We start from the raw sequence: 17,991 nt of genomic DNA, 5'->3' as shown, positions 1-17,991 counted from the left end.
GCAAATCTTTCATATATGAAGAAATCAGCTGAGGAGTTGAATATAACATCTAAGATATCCCTGAGATGCATTATGACAAGTTCAATTTAACCCTCCCGAGTGACAAAGAAATAAAAAATAAATGAAGAAACCCTTGAAACGTAAACATATGCTGGCAGATTCAGTGCTATACCAAACTGAGGCAGAAGTTGCTAATATGGTTTTAGTATTTCATGAAAGTGCCAGCTGGATGGATGATAATTTTTCTACCCCTGCAGGGCATCAAAGCTTTTATAATAAAATCATTCTTTTCACACATATTAACACTTGGCTTATTAAAAACAGATGATACTTTTGTTGTAAAGCTGCCTGGTAGAGGCCTACAAATGCATAATATGAGATAAGTCTCATTTTGAAAGCCCATTCTGACAAACAACAAAAACACTGACATTACAAATTGCAGCTGAGAGTCGACGTTTACAGGACCTTCCTGTGACTGCTGCAGCTAAAGTGTCACAGTAAGGGCTGTGAAGAACTGTTATGAAAACATTTGCAGTAAGTTGCATAATTAAATGTGGCTGCCAGAACAGCTTTTTCTAAAACGTGTACAAACGTCAATGAAACCAACGTGATTTGGTAGAATCAGTATCGCAATGGGCTCTGCTCGGCTGCATCCAAGTGCACACTTGTCTTCTGCAGGGATTTCCACTGATGTTAACAGAGCGTGTCATGCTCTAACTCTCACTTAGACATTATTCTGACGTGGAACAGAAATCTTGTTTTTTTTTTTTTTAAAGCTATTGATAAAGTAACAATATCAGATCTACCCTTCAATTCAAATTTTATAAAACGTTGTTGAAAAAGCTACATAAAAAATAAAATAATTAAAAAAAATTAATTGTAGATTCCCATGATATAATGCAGTGACATTATCTCACAGCCGTATGCTCAAGGCCGCTGTCAGAAATAGGATACTCGGTTTGATAGACTTTTGGTCTGACGCAGTCTAAAAAGCTTCTGTTTTTATGTGTAATGATACCCAAACTAGTTACTTAGAGAGTTACAGGGGGACAGAAATCTTACCCATCCCCACCCGTCCCCACTGGAATCTTACCCATCCCCACCCATCCCCGTAAGAATTTAATGGTACATAAATGAAAATTCCAGTCAGCTCCCTCAGTCTCTCTCTGGATTTGAGCCACAGCACTGTAGGCAAGGAAGGAATGGAAGCTGAAACTTACAACACTCTGGTGTGCACATGTAAGATTTGTCTCTGATTTCTGGTACTGTGTGCTGAGAGGTCACCACATGCACGCGCCAGTAGGTCAGGTGACTACCGATGTTCATGCCTGTGTCAGAGCTGAGGTCTGTGCATCAGCCCGGGAGCAAAGAGGATTAATTGTAACATAGTAAGTGACAGCAAATAAAGACCTGAATGGTCCATCCAGTCTGCTCAATAGTCACACTCATTATCAATTCATAATTAAATCAAGGAGTGTGATATTATATACTTGATTATGGTCTTTTGTGTTTCTGGAACATAGACCATAGAAGTCTATAAGGCCATATTCTTATATTCCAACTGATGGAGTTGTCGTTGAAGCCCACTCCAGTCTATTCTTCTTCTCATTTGTGGTACACAGACTGTAAAAATCTGTCCAGCACTGTCCTTATGTTCCAGTCACTGAAGTTGCTGTCTAAGCCCTTTCTAGCCCATCCTAAACCAGACTGCCATATATTAGACACAGACCATACAAGTCTGCCCGGTATCGGCCCTAGTTAATCACAGCCAGAGTCGCCATCTAAGCATCACTTGACACATCCACACACATGAAGCCATTGAAGATTAGGCTTTTTATAACTTTCATTTTCTAATTAGAGATCCTCTGTGTTCATCCCACACCTTTTTGAATTCCATCATCATTTGAGTCTCTACCACCTCCTTAATGGAAGACTTTCCACATTTGTGCTGTTAAAGCAAGGAGGAGGAGGAGGAGACAGCACTCAAAGAATTTGGTACTCGGTAGATGAGAGGCTGGTGCAGTGTAGCTTACACTTCTGCAGGAACCCCGTAGAACTGCTTCCGTCCCCGTGGGAACCCCGCAGAACTGTCTCCGTCCCTGCGGGAATCCTGTAGGATTCCCGCGAACCCTGTTCCCATGCAGCTCTCTACTAGTGATTCAAGTGAGTACCCCACGCATCCTAAGCATTCAACTGAAGAAAGAGATGCTATAGGTTTTGTTTTAAAATCCACGGCAGATGTAGTGTGCATAACCCATTACAATACTGTTCTAACTGTGCAGCCATAGAGAGAGGGGGAGGAAATGAGATAAAATGAAACTTCAACAAGTAAATAAAGAAATGAGTAAGAGAAAAGACAAATGAGGAAATGGTATACAGGTAGGCTAAAAATGAATCTTGAATTCAACTTTTAAATTTACTCAACCCAAGACAGCATGCATGCAGGAAAAACACTGAAAGAAAGCCTCCTTCAGAACCTGTAGGTTAAACACATAACTATGTCACACAGACAAAGCAAAATTGAGTGTAACAGGCAAGAATGACAAAAAGACAAGCATGCATAGTACAGTCAAAATGCAACTTATCCCTTCATTGTATAACCATGATGCCAGCATGCCTTGCAAGGGTAGCTACTTACATCAAACAACTTTTCAATATACATTTCCTCATTGACCTTTTCTCGGAGTATATCCTGGTTTTGACGGACAAACATAATGTAGGTGTCTGCCAGATCCATCCCGGGTTTCTGCAGGGAAGAAACATCAAGAGAACAGATATCTGTGACTCACCACGTCAAAAGAGTCTGAACTGTGAATGCATGAAATGGTTTTACTTCTGGGTCTGCACTTGAAAATAGTGCAGTACATATGTAGAAAAGTGTGACAAATTATCAGTAGACATATCATACAACATTATTTTCAGATATCCATTAAAAACATTTCTGTGGTTGAAGCAGACTTGCTCTTTTACATGGCTTTGCAAATTTAGTTTAAGTTATTTAATTGCCAGGAAAGGATGCAGTTTCTATGGATTAAATTCAAAGTCAAGAGAACTTTTCTGACAAGGCAAATTCGAATCACCACTTTATCCTAACCTGAAGGAGAGGTAGTCTGGAATGAGACAAGGACAATCCAAAACTCATTGCTGCGTGAGCTATTTTAATTCAAAAACTCTATTGTAAGAACATAACGTAAGAGTTGCTTGACTGGGTCAGACCAAGGGTCCATATAGCTCAGTATCCTGTTTCCAACAGTAGCAAGTTCAGGTTACAAGTTCTTGGCAGACTTCCAAAAAGTGGCAAACCTTTAACTGTTGCAACCACACTATGCACAGCCTGTGCCATGGGACCAGAAAGTGTTGTAAATCTGCAGAACAGGATATTTCTCTTCCTGAAAAAATGGTATATCAAAGCCATGACCCTTTACCTTTACTGAACTCATCCATCTAAATCTGCAAGCATATCAGGCTTTAAATATTAAAAACTAGTAAAAGAGGCCCGTTTCAGAGCAAATGAAATGGGCGCTAGCAAGGTTTTCGTCGCCAACACCCCCCCTTCCCTCCCTCCCTGGCCAACCCCTTCGTTGTGCTGCCATTGCTCCGCCCCCAACGTCATGACGTTTGACGCGAGGGCGGGGCCCGGAGCGATTTCCCCCCCCGCCTCCCTCCCTGCCAACCCCTTCGTTGTTCTGCCATTGCTCCGCCCTCGAGGGCGGGGCCCGGAGCGATTTTGGTGGCTTCACCACCACGAACCTTCTTGAAGGAAGTCAGGGCTTGGCTTCACTGACGTCAGTGTCCTCAGAACGTTGAGGGTGAGTTTTTATTATAGTAGATTCTTTCATTTTCCTGAGACTATCCATCTTTAGTAGGGTAACACTTGTCCTCTATCTCAGGAGTTAGCAAACATTCAAAATTGCAGAATATTGCTATTTGCTCATTAATTCTTGAGATGGAAACAACACAGATTTGCTAGAAAAGTACAGCACATTGGAATCCTGGTTGCTATAACCGCGATGCCAATGCTTGCGGGTACAGTCCACTGGAACCACATGTAACATTATGAGATATTCAGCAGGGTAAATCTGCCTGAATTCAGCGCTGTTCCCTAAAAGGCCATTTGGTGTCACTGTTCTCACTGGTGGCTGTGGTAGTAAGAAGTTATAACAGCACTGTTCCTGAGTAGGGTCACCATTTTTGCGGAGACAAAAAAAAAAAAAAGAGGACACAAAAAACAACAATGGTTGCTACCTTTGCTACAGAAATATTTAATCATAGCAAACGTGTAAATGGCTTTTAGAAAATAGTGACTGACTTGAGTATAGCAGTAGACAATCTACTTTTTCAAAACTTCCAGATTTGAGTTTGACTGAGCCTGAACCCAAGTGTACTTATCAGAAGAGCGGGGGTATCTCTCAACAACTGTGGCTGGCTTCTGAGACATGTGTAAAAGGTCTTTGCATGACATGCTTCAAATTGTGCTGTCCGAACAAAATTCCTCTGGCAGATTCAACCAGCAGGTAAACAGAGAGGAGATCAGCAATGCCTTTCTCTCTCTTTAGCACCCCCGTGTGTCCAGACTGATTAATAGGTCAGAGAGAGTTTCTTTCATTATGTGGGTAGGTGTGTTGGTCATAGGCACATAAAAGAAAGAGAAGATATTTTCCTAAAAATTAAAAAACCTGGAGGACATATCTGAAGAAGCCCAAAAAGAGGACACATAGAGGGGCATAATCGAAAGAGGCACCCAAGTTTTCCTGAGGTCGTCCTCGCAGGACGTCCCGGCGAAGGGGCGGGGAAACCCGTATTATCGAAACAAGATTGGCATCCATCTTTCGTTTCGATAATACGGTCGGGGACGCCCAAATCTTGACATTTAGGTTGTCCCTAAAGATGGTCGTCCTTAGACTTGGTTGTTTCTGATTTTCAGCGATAATGGAAACTAAGGATGCCCATCTCAGAAACAACCTTTGGTTGTGGGAGGAGCCAGCATTCGTAGTGCACTGGTCCCCGTCACATGCCAGGACACCAACAGGGCAGTGGACTTCAGAAAAAGCTCCCAGGTACATAGCTCCCTTACCTTGTGTGCTGAGCCCCCCCCCCTAAAAAAAAACCCACTACCCACAACTGTACACCACTACCATATCCCTTATGGGTGAAGGGGGGCACCTAGATGTGGATACAGTGGGTTTGTGGTGGGTTTTGGAGGGCTCACATTTACCACCACAAGTGTATCAGGTAGTGGGGGATGGGCCTGGGTCCGCCTGCCTGAAATGCACTGCAGTACCCACTAAAACTGCTCCAGGGACCTGCATACTGCTGCGATGGACCTGAGTATGACATTTGAGGCTGGCACAAAATATTTTTAAAGTTCTTTTTTGAGGGTGGGAGAGGGTTAGTGACAATTGGGGGAGTAAGGGGAGGTCATCCCCGATTCCCTCCGGTGGTCATCTGGTCAGTTCGGGTACATTTTTGTGCCTTCGTCGTAAGAAAAACAGGACCAGGTAAAGTTGTCCAAATGCTCATCACAGACGCCCTTTTTTCCCATTATTGGTCGAGGATGCCCATGTGTTAGGCACGCCCAAGTCCTGCCTTCGCTACGCCTCTGATACGCTCCCAGGAACTTTGGTTGTCCCCACGACGGAAAGCAGTTGGGGACACCCAAAATCAGCTTTCGATTATGCTGATTTGGGCGACCCTGGGAAGATCTTCACGAGAGATTGAGATCCCTGACAGTTGATTTTGTGTGCTGGTTTGAGGATTTTAATGATTGGACAATGATGGATTATAACAACTATTAAATCTGTGGAGCAGGGTAAAGGAACCCGCGATGAACTGTTTTGGACAGTGTGTATGATTCAACAATCGGGGTCAGAAGAAGTGGAATGCTATGTTAAAGGAAATTGTTATATGAAGTCTTACTGTGGTGGATTGGTAATGTTTGAATTAATAAATGTTTCAAAACAAGTAATTAAAAAAAGTAATCAAATAAGAAATGAATGCATTTATATTGATGAGTAATTAGCGAGTGTGTAAGGTAGTTAATACAGAGTGACTAATTACAAATAGAATGTAACCCCTGTATGATGCACTGACACTTAGGGATAAAAGCTTTCCCAAGTTAACACAGCTAATAAATGGTTTCTTGATCTTTCTTCCAGGAGTTAGTCTAAGTCCTTTTTAAACCAGCTATGGTAAACTGCTTTCACCACAAACTCATCAATAAAGTCCATAGATTCATTATGCGCTAAGGGGTCCTTTTACAAAGGCTTGCTGAAAAATGGCTTGCGGTAGTGTAGGCGTGGGTTTTGGGCGTACGCCGATCCATTTTTCAGCGCACCTGTAAAAAAGGCCTTTTTAAAATTTTTGCCGAAAATGGATGTGTGGCAAAATCAAAATTGGCGTGCGTCCATTTTGGGTCTGAAACTTTACCGCCAGCCATTAACCTAGTGGTAAAGTCTCACACGGTAACCGGGTGGTAATGACCTACGTGCGCCAAATGCCACTTGGCGTGCGTCCGATACGCGTGGCCTAAAATACAAAATTATTTTTGGACGAACGTATCGGACGTGCGCCAAAAATGAAATTACCACAAGAGCCGCGCGGTAGCCGTGCGGTAACTCCATTTTGGCGTGTGTTGGGCGTGCGTAGACACTTATGTAGCTTAATAAAAAGGCCCCTAAGTAAAGCACTCCCAAATAGTTTTAAACATGCCTCATATTAGCTTCATGGATTGTCCTCTAGTCTTAATACTATCTGAAATGGTAAACAACCATTCCAGCTGAAACATGATTTTATACATCTCTATCCTATGTCATTTCAGGTGTCTCTTCTCCATGATGATCATTAACCTCTGTAGCCTTTCTCCTAACAGATTGGTAAGACATGACTTTCCTCTCCTAAATCTATGTTGGCTTTGACCCATTAAGCCATGTATATATTTGGTAATTCTGTTCTTCAGAATGGCCTCTACCATTTTGCTAGCACTGATTACAGTGGTGGAAATAAGTATTTGATCCCTTGCTGATTTTGTAAGTTTGCCCACTGACAAAGACATGAGCAGCCCATAATTGAAGGGTAGGTTATTGGTAACAGTGAGAGATAGCACATCACAAATTAAATCCGGAAAATCACATTGTGGAAAGTATATGAATTTATTTGCATTCTGCAGAGGGAAATAAGTATTTAATCCCTCTGGCAAACAAGACCTAATACTTGGTGGCAAAACCCTTGTTGGCAAGCACAGCGGTCAGACGTCTTCTGTAGTTGATGATGAGGTTTGCACACATGTCAGGAGGAATTTTGGTCCACTCCTCTTTGCAGATCATCTCTAAATCATTAAGAGTTCTGGGCTGTCGCTTGGCAACTCGCAGCTTCAGCTGCCTCCATAAGTTTTCAATGGGATTAAGGTCTGGTGACTGGCTAGGCCACTCCATGACACTAATGTGCTTCTTCCTGAGCCACTCCTTTGTTGCCTTGGCTGTATGTTTTGGGTCATTGTCGTGCTGGAAGACCCAGCCACGACCCATTTTTGAGGCCCTGGCGGAGGGAAGGAGGTTGTCACTCAGAATTGTACGGTACATGGCCCCATCCATTCTCCCATTGATGCGGTGAAGTAGTCCTGTGCCCTTAGCAGAGAAACACCCCCAAAACATAACATTTCCACCTCCATGCTTGACAGTGGGGACAGTGTTCTTTGGGTCATAGGCAGCATTTCTCTTCCTCCAAACACGGCGAGTTGAGTTCATGCCAAAGAGCTCAATTTTTGTCTCATCTGACCACAGCACCTTCTCCCAATCACTCTCGGCATCATCCAGGTGTTCACTGGCAAACTTCAGACGGGCCGTCACATGTGCCTTCCGGAGCAGGGGGACCTTGCGGGCACTGCAGGATTGCAATCCGTTATGTCGTAATGTGTTACCAATGGTTTTCGTGGTGACAGTGGTCCCAGCTGCCTTGAGATCATTGACAAGTTCCCCCCTTGTAGTTGTAGGCTGATTTCTAACCTTCCTCATGATCAAGGATACCCCACGAGGTGAGATTTTGCGTGGAGCCCCAGATCTTTGTCGATTGACAGTCATTTTGTACTTCTTCCATTTTCTTACTATGGCACCAACAGTTGTCTCCTTCTCGCCCAGCGTCGTACTGATGGTTTTGTAGCCCATTCCAGCCTTGTGCAGGTGTATGATCTTGTCCCTGACATCCTTAGACAGCTCCTTGCTCTTGGCCATTTTGTAGAGGTTAGAGTCTGACTGATTCACTGAGTCTGTGGACAGGTGTCTTTCATACAGGTGACCATTGCCGACAGCTGTCTGTCATGCAGGTAACGAGTTGATTTGGAGCATCTACCTGGTCTGTAGGGGCCAGATCTCTTACTGGTTGGTGGGGGATCAAATACTTATTTCCCTCTGCAGAATGCAAATAAATTCATATACTTTCCACAATGTGATTTTCCGGATTTAATTTGTGATGTGCTATCTCTCACTGTTACCAATAACCTACCCTTCAATTATGGGCTGCTCATGTCTTTGTCAGTGGGCAAACTTACAAAATCAGCAAGGGATCAAATACTTATTTCCACCACTGTATCTGTAGCTTCCTGGATCCCCAACTGATCCCTTTTAAAAATTTGGTGTTACATTGGCTACCCTCCAATCCTCAAGTACTGCAGTCAATTTTAAAGATAGGTTACAGATGGCTACTGATAAGTCTGCAATTTCATTTCTGGGTTGTTTAAGATCCTAGTGTGCAAACTATCTGTTCCAGGTGATTTTCTACTCTTTAGTTTGTCAATTTGCAGTCTTGTATCTTCCAAATTCATTGTGATTTACCTGAGTTCCCCTGAATTACTACCATCAAAGACTATTTCCATTGTGGGTATCTCCCCAATATCCTTCTCAGTAAAGACTGAATCAAAGAATTAATTTTGTTTTTCCACTATGGCCCATCCAATAATCCAACTGACTCCCTCACAAGTTTTTTCTTGTAACAAGAAATCAAAGAGCAATACTTTTGCATCTCGGCTTCTCAAAGAAGTTGTTGCTTTTTGCAGCAATTAAAGTTAAAATAATCCTCATTTTGTCTTTCTCATCTTTGCTTTTATCTTTTAAATGTTTACCTATTCCAGAAACAGTGACATATGGGAATTTCACAGCCAGTGAGTATATTTTCATGCAACTTATGGCTTGAGACTACAATCATTAAAAGACTACACACGAGAAAAGAGTCACTGCAACAGCTGGTGACATTTGCCAAGAGGAATTTTATTTCTTTGAAAAGCCCACACTTTTTTCATTAAGTGCATCTAGCATATTTACTGAAATGAATGATTGAAATAAACCTGTAACTTTTAAGTGACCTCTTTTGGATGTGTTTTACCTAAGTAGAATCAAGAAAGTGCTCCCAGATCTCCTCTATAGAAGAAAACCTCAAAACCAGCCCTGCATACATTTTTTTTAAATAAATTCATTAAAGCGTGAAGCATATTTTTGTCATGACAGAGATGTCTGATCGTCTGTCTGTTCTGCAGTGAGAAACCTACAGAACTGTATGATTAGTAAAGAAATGTGTCACACACCAGGAAATAAAATACTTCAAAGCAGGGGCTATTCCACCTCCACTGGTTACACAAGTAACTGAATACACCGACAAGAGGAGTTTAAATAAGGGTGTAGGCTTCAGCAGATTCTTCCTAGGGTTAATCACTAGTTAACCTGGCAAGATGAACAAGCTGTTTAAAAAAAAAAAAATTCCTAGTTAATTATATGCTGCAAATGCTCTTGCTTCCTGCTGCTCTATCTAATCCCCCAGGTGCAAATTCTCGCTTTTACCAGACACTGGAAGGTGGGCCCAGATTCACTGTTTTTTTTTTTTTTTTTTTTTCATTTTACCCCCACAGCAACAGATTCAAATACAGGAAAAAGAGCTTAACCTTTCACTAGAGGTTAACAATAAGATAGAAAAACACAGTCATGGTGCCTACTTAACAAAGAAAGGCCCGATTTTAAATACTCTATTCCCGTATCAAAGACGGCCTAGTAGGCTCATTACAGCTGACTCCATTTGATAGTACAACGCCCTTTGGCTAGGGTGAAAAAAGTTTATTTTTCCGCAACAACAAACTAAAGATCAAGGCTTTGGCCTTTCGGTATTTCAAAAGAAGACGTCTCTATCCACTGAAGTATATAGATATAAATAAAACCAATAGAAATTAAATACATAAATAGAACATTTCTTAGAGGGAAATCATAGGATTCAAGACCTCATATAGATATAGATAGATTACATTCAGAAAAATAACATTATCACTTACTTTGGATAAATGTGGGCATGTATTATGACAGTAATTTTACCACGTCAGAAAGGCGCCTATTTTAGCCTTTTTAATAAAGACACACAGGCACCTCTGTGTCTTTATAAAACACCAGCGCAAATTCTACAGAAATAGTGCCTAGATTGTGGGAACTGAAACTTACGCTTAGCGCTCATTTTTTGACGCCCAAATTTGGGTGCCATTTACAGAATCCAGCCCTTAAGGGTGCACAAAACATACATAGAGCATAAATGCTGGGGGAGGGGGGGGCATATACATGGGCGGAGTTCCTCTTACCTACAGAACTTACAGGACACTGTATGTTACATGTAACCTACATAGTAAATGACGGCAGATAAAGACCTGTACAGTCCATCCAATCTGCCCAACAAGATAAACTCATTTTACATGGCATGAGATACTTTATATGTATACCCGTGTTTGATTTGTCCTTGCCATTCTCAGGGCACAGACCGTGGAAGTCTGTCCAGTACTCTTTCCTGTACTAAAAGTTCTGAAGCTAATGTCGAAGCCCCTTAAGATTTACACTCAAGCCCACCCATATCTATTCAGTCACGATCGTTTCTGCCATATTTATACACCTGCAGTTACAACAGCTCTATGGCTGGCATCAGTGCGGGTGAGTAAATGTTTAGGTGCCATTATAAAAGAGGCTCAATTACACAGTATCGCTCTTATTTTCAGTGATTGAATTGATAACAATAAAAGTTGGGATCTTATGGGATCAAATGAGGAACATCTGCCCACCATAAAAGTGCCTGGCTCACACTAGCCTGAATGGTGGTGACAGAGATGTCTGATGGATCCTATATAATAATACCTATATAAATAGTACAAAGAAGAAGTTGTCATATAGTATGTGAGCTGGGTACTATATGTTGCATTATAAAAGAGGCTCCCACCGAGAATCCTTGGGGCATCTAAATAGAGACACCCAATAGTAGAATTGCTCCACACATGTATTTCTATTTTTATTTCTGCAATGCAGGAATTTCCGTTTTATACTACATGAAGGTGCAGGGGTGCTTCAGAGGGGCTGCAGTTAGCTCCGGGCACACTAGAAGGGACAATCAAGATCCACAGCGGGTAATGATATAACACCTTTCTGTGGTAAAATCAAAGCAGTTAACATATACAGATACCTTCTCTGTCCTGGCCCACAATCTAAGGGGCCCTTTTACTAAGCCAGGTAGGTGCCTATGTGCACCCAACAAGCGACAAATTGGAGTTACCGCCTGGTTACCGTGTGGCCCTTGCGCTATGCGCATCCGAAAAGATATTTTTTTTATTTTTTGACGTGAGGCATTTGACGCGCGTAGACCATTTCTGCCCGGTTACTGCGTACGACCTTACCGCTAAGTCAATGGCTTGTGGTAAGGTCTCAGACCCAAAATGGACGCGCGGCAATTTTCATTTTGCCGCACGTCCATTTTCGGCAAAAATAATAATTAAAAAAAAAAAAGACATTTGTTGCAGGTGTGCTGAAAAATGATTCTGCACGCGCCTACACTACCGCAGGCCATTTTTCAGCGCACCTTAATAAAAGTACCCCTAAGTTTTCTTTTGGACCTGGGGCAACAGAGGGTTAAGTGACTTTGCCCAGGGTCACTAGGAGCTGCAGTGCCCCTGGTTCTCAGTCCACTGCACAAACCACTAGGCTACTCCTTCCATTGAGAATGGTTACTTTCACATTATTTCCTCTGACACTTAGGTAAATATTTATGTGATACCTGCCACCTAATTCTACAATTCTGAATTTTTAATTGTAATTTACGCCAAATGCTTTGCTTTTATTCTTTTATTTGAGGGCTGATAATACTATTTCAGTGAAAAGAAAACACAGAAGGAAGTATGCTGCCTATTTTCCAGCTATGCAGTGAGTCCCTGATGGTGGTCACTGCCAACAATTTCCCTTTTAGGTTAAACACATTTTCTTTAATAACTGTACTCCTGTACATACAATATATGCTATTCTTTTCTTTCTTTCCAGTACAGACTGAAGCTATTGTACTGCTTCCGATGCCACAACACTAAATACAGCACTGAAAAGCATTTCAGCTTTTCTTTCTTTTTAATATAAAGGAGGCCCTATGTTTTAAGAGACTGCGGAATAATTGCATTGATATATGTAAACCTGAAAAAACTGTTCCACACTCTGCCTGACCAGTATTAATGGCCATGGGCTAATGTTAGAGAAGATCCGCCAAAAACGGAGAACTCAAAACGCCCCACGGAATAACACAGAGGTAAGAAAAAAGTGGGAGGTTGACCACGGATGCCAAAGACTGGAGAGGTGAACACTTAAAGTCAAATTGTGTGCGGCCATGTGAGCACTTATCAACACCCATTTTCTAGACGGTTAAAGGCTCATGCAGTAATCCTGTGCTAATCAGTTAGTGCATGGTAATGTGGCTGTGCTGATTAGCACAGGAATGCCCACTCTCTGCTCCTAGACATGCCCCCTCCAACAGAAATGATATTTTAGTGCAGTTAGTGCATGCTGATTTGGAACTTACCACAGGACGCCTGAACACATCCCGCAAAGCCATTTTAAGTTGTGGCAAGCACGCGTTAACACTTACCGCAGCTTAGTAAAAGGGCCCCTTAATTGGGTAAAAACTACGTATTCCACAAAAGATCATTTAAAGTGACTAAAAACTAGGTTCCTTTCCTCGCTGGGACTTCCAGGAGTGGAGGAATAGTGCAGTGGGCTGAGAACCAAGGAAACTGGTTTTGATTCCCACTGCAGCTTCTTGTGGCCCTAGACAAGTCAGGGGTCCTTTTACCAAACTGCAGGGAAAAAGAAACCTTTGCTAGTGGGGGGGGGGGGGGGGGGGGGGGGGGGGGGGGGGTTCCTGTGCGCTAGGGCCATATTTACCGCAGTGGGTAAAAAGCCCCCCAGACAAACATGGCCATGCAGTAAGACAACTCTTCTGCATGGCCATGCAGCGGGGAGCCCTTACCGCCACCCACCGAGGTGGTGATAAGGGCTCTCGCGGTAACCCAGCATTAACCAGGAAAAACGGTAATGCCCGACTACCGGGTTACCGCCGCACAAGCCATTTCTGGGGGTTTTCTTTTTCCTCCGAAATTGGCGTGTGCTTGGGGTAGAACTACTGCCGGTGGCCGCACTGGGACAGCAGTAATCCTGATTTAGTATTCGGTAATCCCGTGTCGGGCTTTCCGACACTTTGTAAAAGACCCTCTTACTGAGGGGCCCTTTTACAAAGTGTCGGTAAGCCCAATGGAGCTTATCGCACGCCAAATCGGAACAACCACTGGCCCAATGTGGCCGCTGACGGTAGTTACAGCTTGAGTGCATGCCGAAAAATGTCTTCTTCTAGCGTGGTGCTAACCTGGTGGTAATCAGGCATCACCACGCACTGTCTGGTTATTGCTAGGTTACCACCTCAGTGGGTGGCAGTAAGTGCTCCATGCCACATAGCCACTCGGTAAGTCATCTTGCCGCATGATTTGGGGCGACTTTTTACCTGATGCAGTAAAAAGGGCCCTGGTGTGTGGGAAACATGGACCCCGCCACTACCGCAGGGCCCTTTTTCCCCGCAGCTTAGTAAAAGGACCCCTTAACCCTCCATTTCCTCAGGTACAAAAACTTGGATTGTGAGCCCACTAGGGACAGAGAAAGTACTTGTATACAATATTCCCTCTGATTCTATAAAGGTTGCCAAAAATTGCGCACGCAAATTTAGGCATATTCCAGATTTGCACACGCAATTTAATAGAATGAGTCAATTAGTGCCAATAATTGGCTTTTTAAAAAACAATTATTGGCACTAATTAGATTTAATTGGGACCAATGCACATAAAAAGTTAGGCGAAGGATCCACGCCTAAAATGTACATATGGTCCAAAAAAGGGGGTGGGAGGGTCTTGGGATTTTTGGGGGGCAGAACAAGGTGTGCATTCGAGTTACGCATGTAATTACAGAATAATGGTTCTCCACATGTAAATTTAAGTGTGGGCATTTGCACCATGTTTTCGTTGGTGCAAATGTCTGTGCCTAAATTTATGTGGGACTCCCCACTTAAGCATGTATTCTATAAACTGTGTCAAAGTTTAGGCACGGCTTATGGAATACCATTTAAGCGGGTATTGTTCAGTGCTGATTTTTTTTAGGTGCCATATACAGAATCTAGCCCTATATGTAAACTGCTTTGGTTGTACCACAGAAAGGTGGAAAATCAAATGCACTACCCTTACCCTTGAGTTGTTTTCATACTGATTCATTTCCAGTGACCCTCCAGTCCTTACAGGGGGTCAAGTCTTAGTAGTAGCAGCTAGCTAGCGTTCGTTGCAACCACTCTGTGATTTTGCGATTTAATTTGTGTGTCTGTTTCATATTTGTACTCACCTGTTGCGATACTTCTCAGAAGTATTTTGACCCCTGAGGCAGACGGTAGAACCGTCGAAACACGGTCCCATGTTAGGTCACATATATGTATTTCATGCAAATAAAGTGACTACAATCAACCCAATCAGAACTAAGCAACATGACAGGCACATGAAAACTCCACACATAGGATTCATTGGTAGGAATAAAAAGCACTGGTGTGGGGGGGGGGGGGGGGGGGGCGGTGGGGCTGTCCACCCCGGGTGCACGCCGCTGGGGGGGTGTCGGCTTTGCTGCTTCCCTGCTCTCTCTGCCCCGCGGGGCAGAGAGAGCAGGGAACCAGCGGAGCCAACGCAGCTCCCAGCGACATGCACTCGGGGCAGTTCGGCCCTCCCGCCCCGCTTTCGAAGTAAGTACGCGCTCCAGAAGGGAGGGTGCATTCCAGAGGGGGTGGTGCATTCCGGAGGGGGGAGGGTGCGTCATGCTGCACCCGGGGGGGGGGGGGGTGCGCATCGGCGACCCGCCCCGGGTGTCAGCTGCCCTTGCTATGCCACTGATAAAAAGAATGGATCAGCATGACAATATTTTACATCTAATTCAAGCGCCAACATCTAAAATATTTTTTTTTATTGACAATTTCATGGATTTATATGACACTAACTAACTTTAGGAAAATTGCGGAAATACATCATCTTTGATGACCAAAATGCAATAATAGAAAAAAAAATAACATAAATGAATGCAATAAATTACTTTCATAGTTCAGGTTTTTTGTGTTCTCGTGTTTTATTTCATGTTGAAGGAAAATGCAAAAATGAAGATTAGATTGATTTATTGGCACTGGGCTCATATTTAGACTATTATTAATTAAAATTTGATTAACTGTTCCTCAAGCCAGAAGGCACAGCAAGGCAAGTCACAAGGAAATAAAAAGTAACTATAATAAAACACTATCTGTCCCTTCATCCTAACAACAAAGTTCTCTACAATTCCAATTTCTAAACATAAATTTTGTGCTAATTATATAGTTACATAATTTTAGAAATTAACATAGAAATCAAGGTGTGCTAGAGAGACATAAAACGTATCGTGCGTTCGAATCACTGTTGTGGACTTGGATCTCTCTCCTTTCACCGGGGGAAGATGGGGGTGGGTGGGAATGTGCACCAGCAAAGACCAGCGGGTCTTATCTGAGTGGCCAACCAACATCTCTGGTATGTTATCTCCCTTCTATGCAGGAGATGTGAACCAGAAGCAAAATATGAATTAGTCTTCCATGGAGAACTAATATCTTTACGTATAAATTAGACAAGAAGAAGGCAGTGCTTGAGAGTTACATGGGATGTGTAGTATCAGCTGATATTCCTTTCTAATTATACAATCAAAGCTGTTTATCAAGTGCACAGCTGACAAAAGAGGTGAGGTGAATGGCACATAACTTGTCTACTATGGAGAATACAAACAAAAAAAGCAACACTGGGCCTTCAAGATTGGGACAACAGAAGTTCTTTATTGATAGGTGACCAGACACGGGCCGCGTTTGCAAATGAGACGGCTCTTAAGAGAGCCTGATCTTCACATTGTGGCGAATACCATCTTTTTCTACTACTGAGGCACTGGACCTATACAACGTATATATTGCAGAAGCATACCCAACTCACAAATTGCAGAACAGAACTTCGACCCCTGATTGACGCCAAAACACGGCTCGTGTCAGGTTACCTATCAATAAAGAACTTCTGTTGTCCCAATCTTGAAGGCACAGTGTTGCTTTTTTTGTTTGTATACTTTCTATGTACGCTGTATTACCCTCTCTATTTGTTCTCTACTATGGTGAATAACATAAGTAATTTTTTTAACTGGAAAACTGTACCAAGTTTATTTGCAATATCAGGTGTTTTTTCTATTGAATTTTTAAAATTATATCATCATTTGTTTTTTTAACAGATGCTATAAAGTAGAGATGTAGAAGCCAGTTATAGGTTTCCCAAACTTGACTTAAGTGACCCCACAATCAGTTGGATTTTTAGGATACCCAAAGTAAATTGATGTGCATACAATGCAAATGATACATACAAATCCACCTCATGCATATTTATTGTGGGTACTCTGAAAACTTGAATGGTTGTGGGGTACCCAAGACAGGTTTGGGAAGCTCCGATCTAGGTAATATGGCAAAATGGTGGGACTTTCCTCTAAAAGTCCATAACCCTGCCACTACAGAAAAGCGGTGTTAAGAAGACTCTTCTTGAGTTTTATCCAGAGTACAGGTCATTTGTTTATGGGAAACTTGGCTTAAATTCTCTCCGAAGTCAAATGTTCTCCAAGTGTGTTGTGAAACAGAATACAATACAGAGTGATAACCATAAAAAATAAACTGGAGACAACAGAAGGTGAAATAGATAGAAAGAAGGAAGAAAAGGATTATAAAGCCATACTTACAGGAACATCAACATATTTGGCAGCAGCTTTTACCTTTATAAAGCAGAGAAGATAGAAATGGATTGTGATCAATCAGTTACTGCCTCAGAACAAAGGTTCTAATGTGAATAAGCTGGTTCACTATTAATACTTACAGTGAAAGAGAGTATTGATGAGAAGAAAGTGCCTTCATCGTATCTTGACAATTTAGATAGTATACCTTCTAACACAGAAACAAGCTGCATGGAAAATATATAAAGCAAACATGTTTAAATAAGCAGAGCGAACGGTGGCACTTTACCAACCTCTACATTCATCCCAACAACCTACAAAAATGCACATTTAATCAAACAAAAAAAAATGGAGGAAGACAAAGTATAAACTATGAAGCCATAATTTGTCATGGGGGAAGTAAGCCATCTTATAAGCAGCTATAATTCTAGGCGTCTTCGTTGATGATATGTTGAAACCCTCTGCTCAGTGTGTGACGGCGGCCAAGAAAGCAAATAGAATGTTGGGTATTATTAGAAAAGGAATGGAAAACAAAATTGAAGACATTATAATGCCTTTGTATCACTCCCATGGTGCGACCACACCTCAAATATTGTGTGCAATTTCGGTCACCGCATCTCAAAAAAGATATAGTGGAATTAGAAAAGGTACAGGGAAGGGCAACGAAAATGATAAAGGGGATGGGACAACTTCCCTTTAAGGAAAGGATAAAGCGGCTAGGGCTCTTCAGCTTGGAGAAATGACAGCTGAGGGCAGATATGATAGAGGTCTATAAAATAATGAGTGGAGTGGAACGGGTAGATGTGAATCGTTTGTTTACACTTTCCAAAAATACTAGGACTAGGGGGCACGTAATGAAGCTACAAAGTAGTAAATTTAC

At 42.3% G+C, this 17,991-nt stretch overlaps 1 protein-coding gene across 5 annotated transcripts in view; it reads right to left on the bottom strand.

The window, feature by feature from the left end:
* Positions 1–17,991, bottom strand: part of CADPS2 (calcium dependent secretion activator 2) — a 596,794-nt gene that overhangs the window by 44,779 nt on the left and 534,024 nt on the right. For all 5 annotated transcript variants that reach the window (XM_030215887.1, XM_030215888.1, XM_030215889.1 and 2 more), the window contains 3 exons: positions 17,255–17,338; positions 17,121–17,153; positions 2,639–2,746 (listed from right to left, as the gene is read on the bottom strand). In XM_030215887.1, the coding sequence (XP_030071747.1) occupies positions 2,639–2,746; positions 17,121–17,153; positions 17,255–17,338 (225 nt within the window). The remainder of the gene's footprint in view (positions 1–2,638; positions 2,747–17,120; positions 17,154–17,254; positions 17,339–17,991) is intronic.

Source organism: Microcaecilia unicolor, chromosome 10, assembly GCF_901765095.1.
Source record: "Microcaecilia unicolor chromosome 10, aMicUni1.1, whole genome shotgun sequence".
NCBI lineage: Eukaryota > Metazoa > Chordata > Amphibia > Gymnophiona > Siphonopidae > Microcaecilia > Microcaecilia unicolor.
This window is presented reverse-complemented; position numbering and strand designations above follow the sequence as displayed.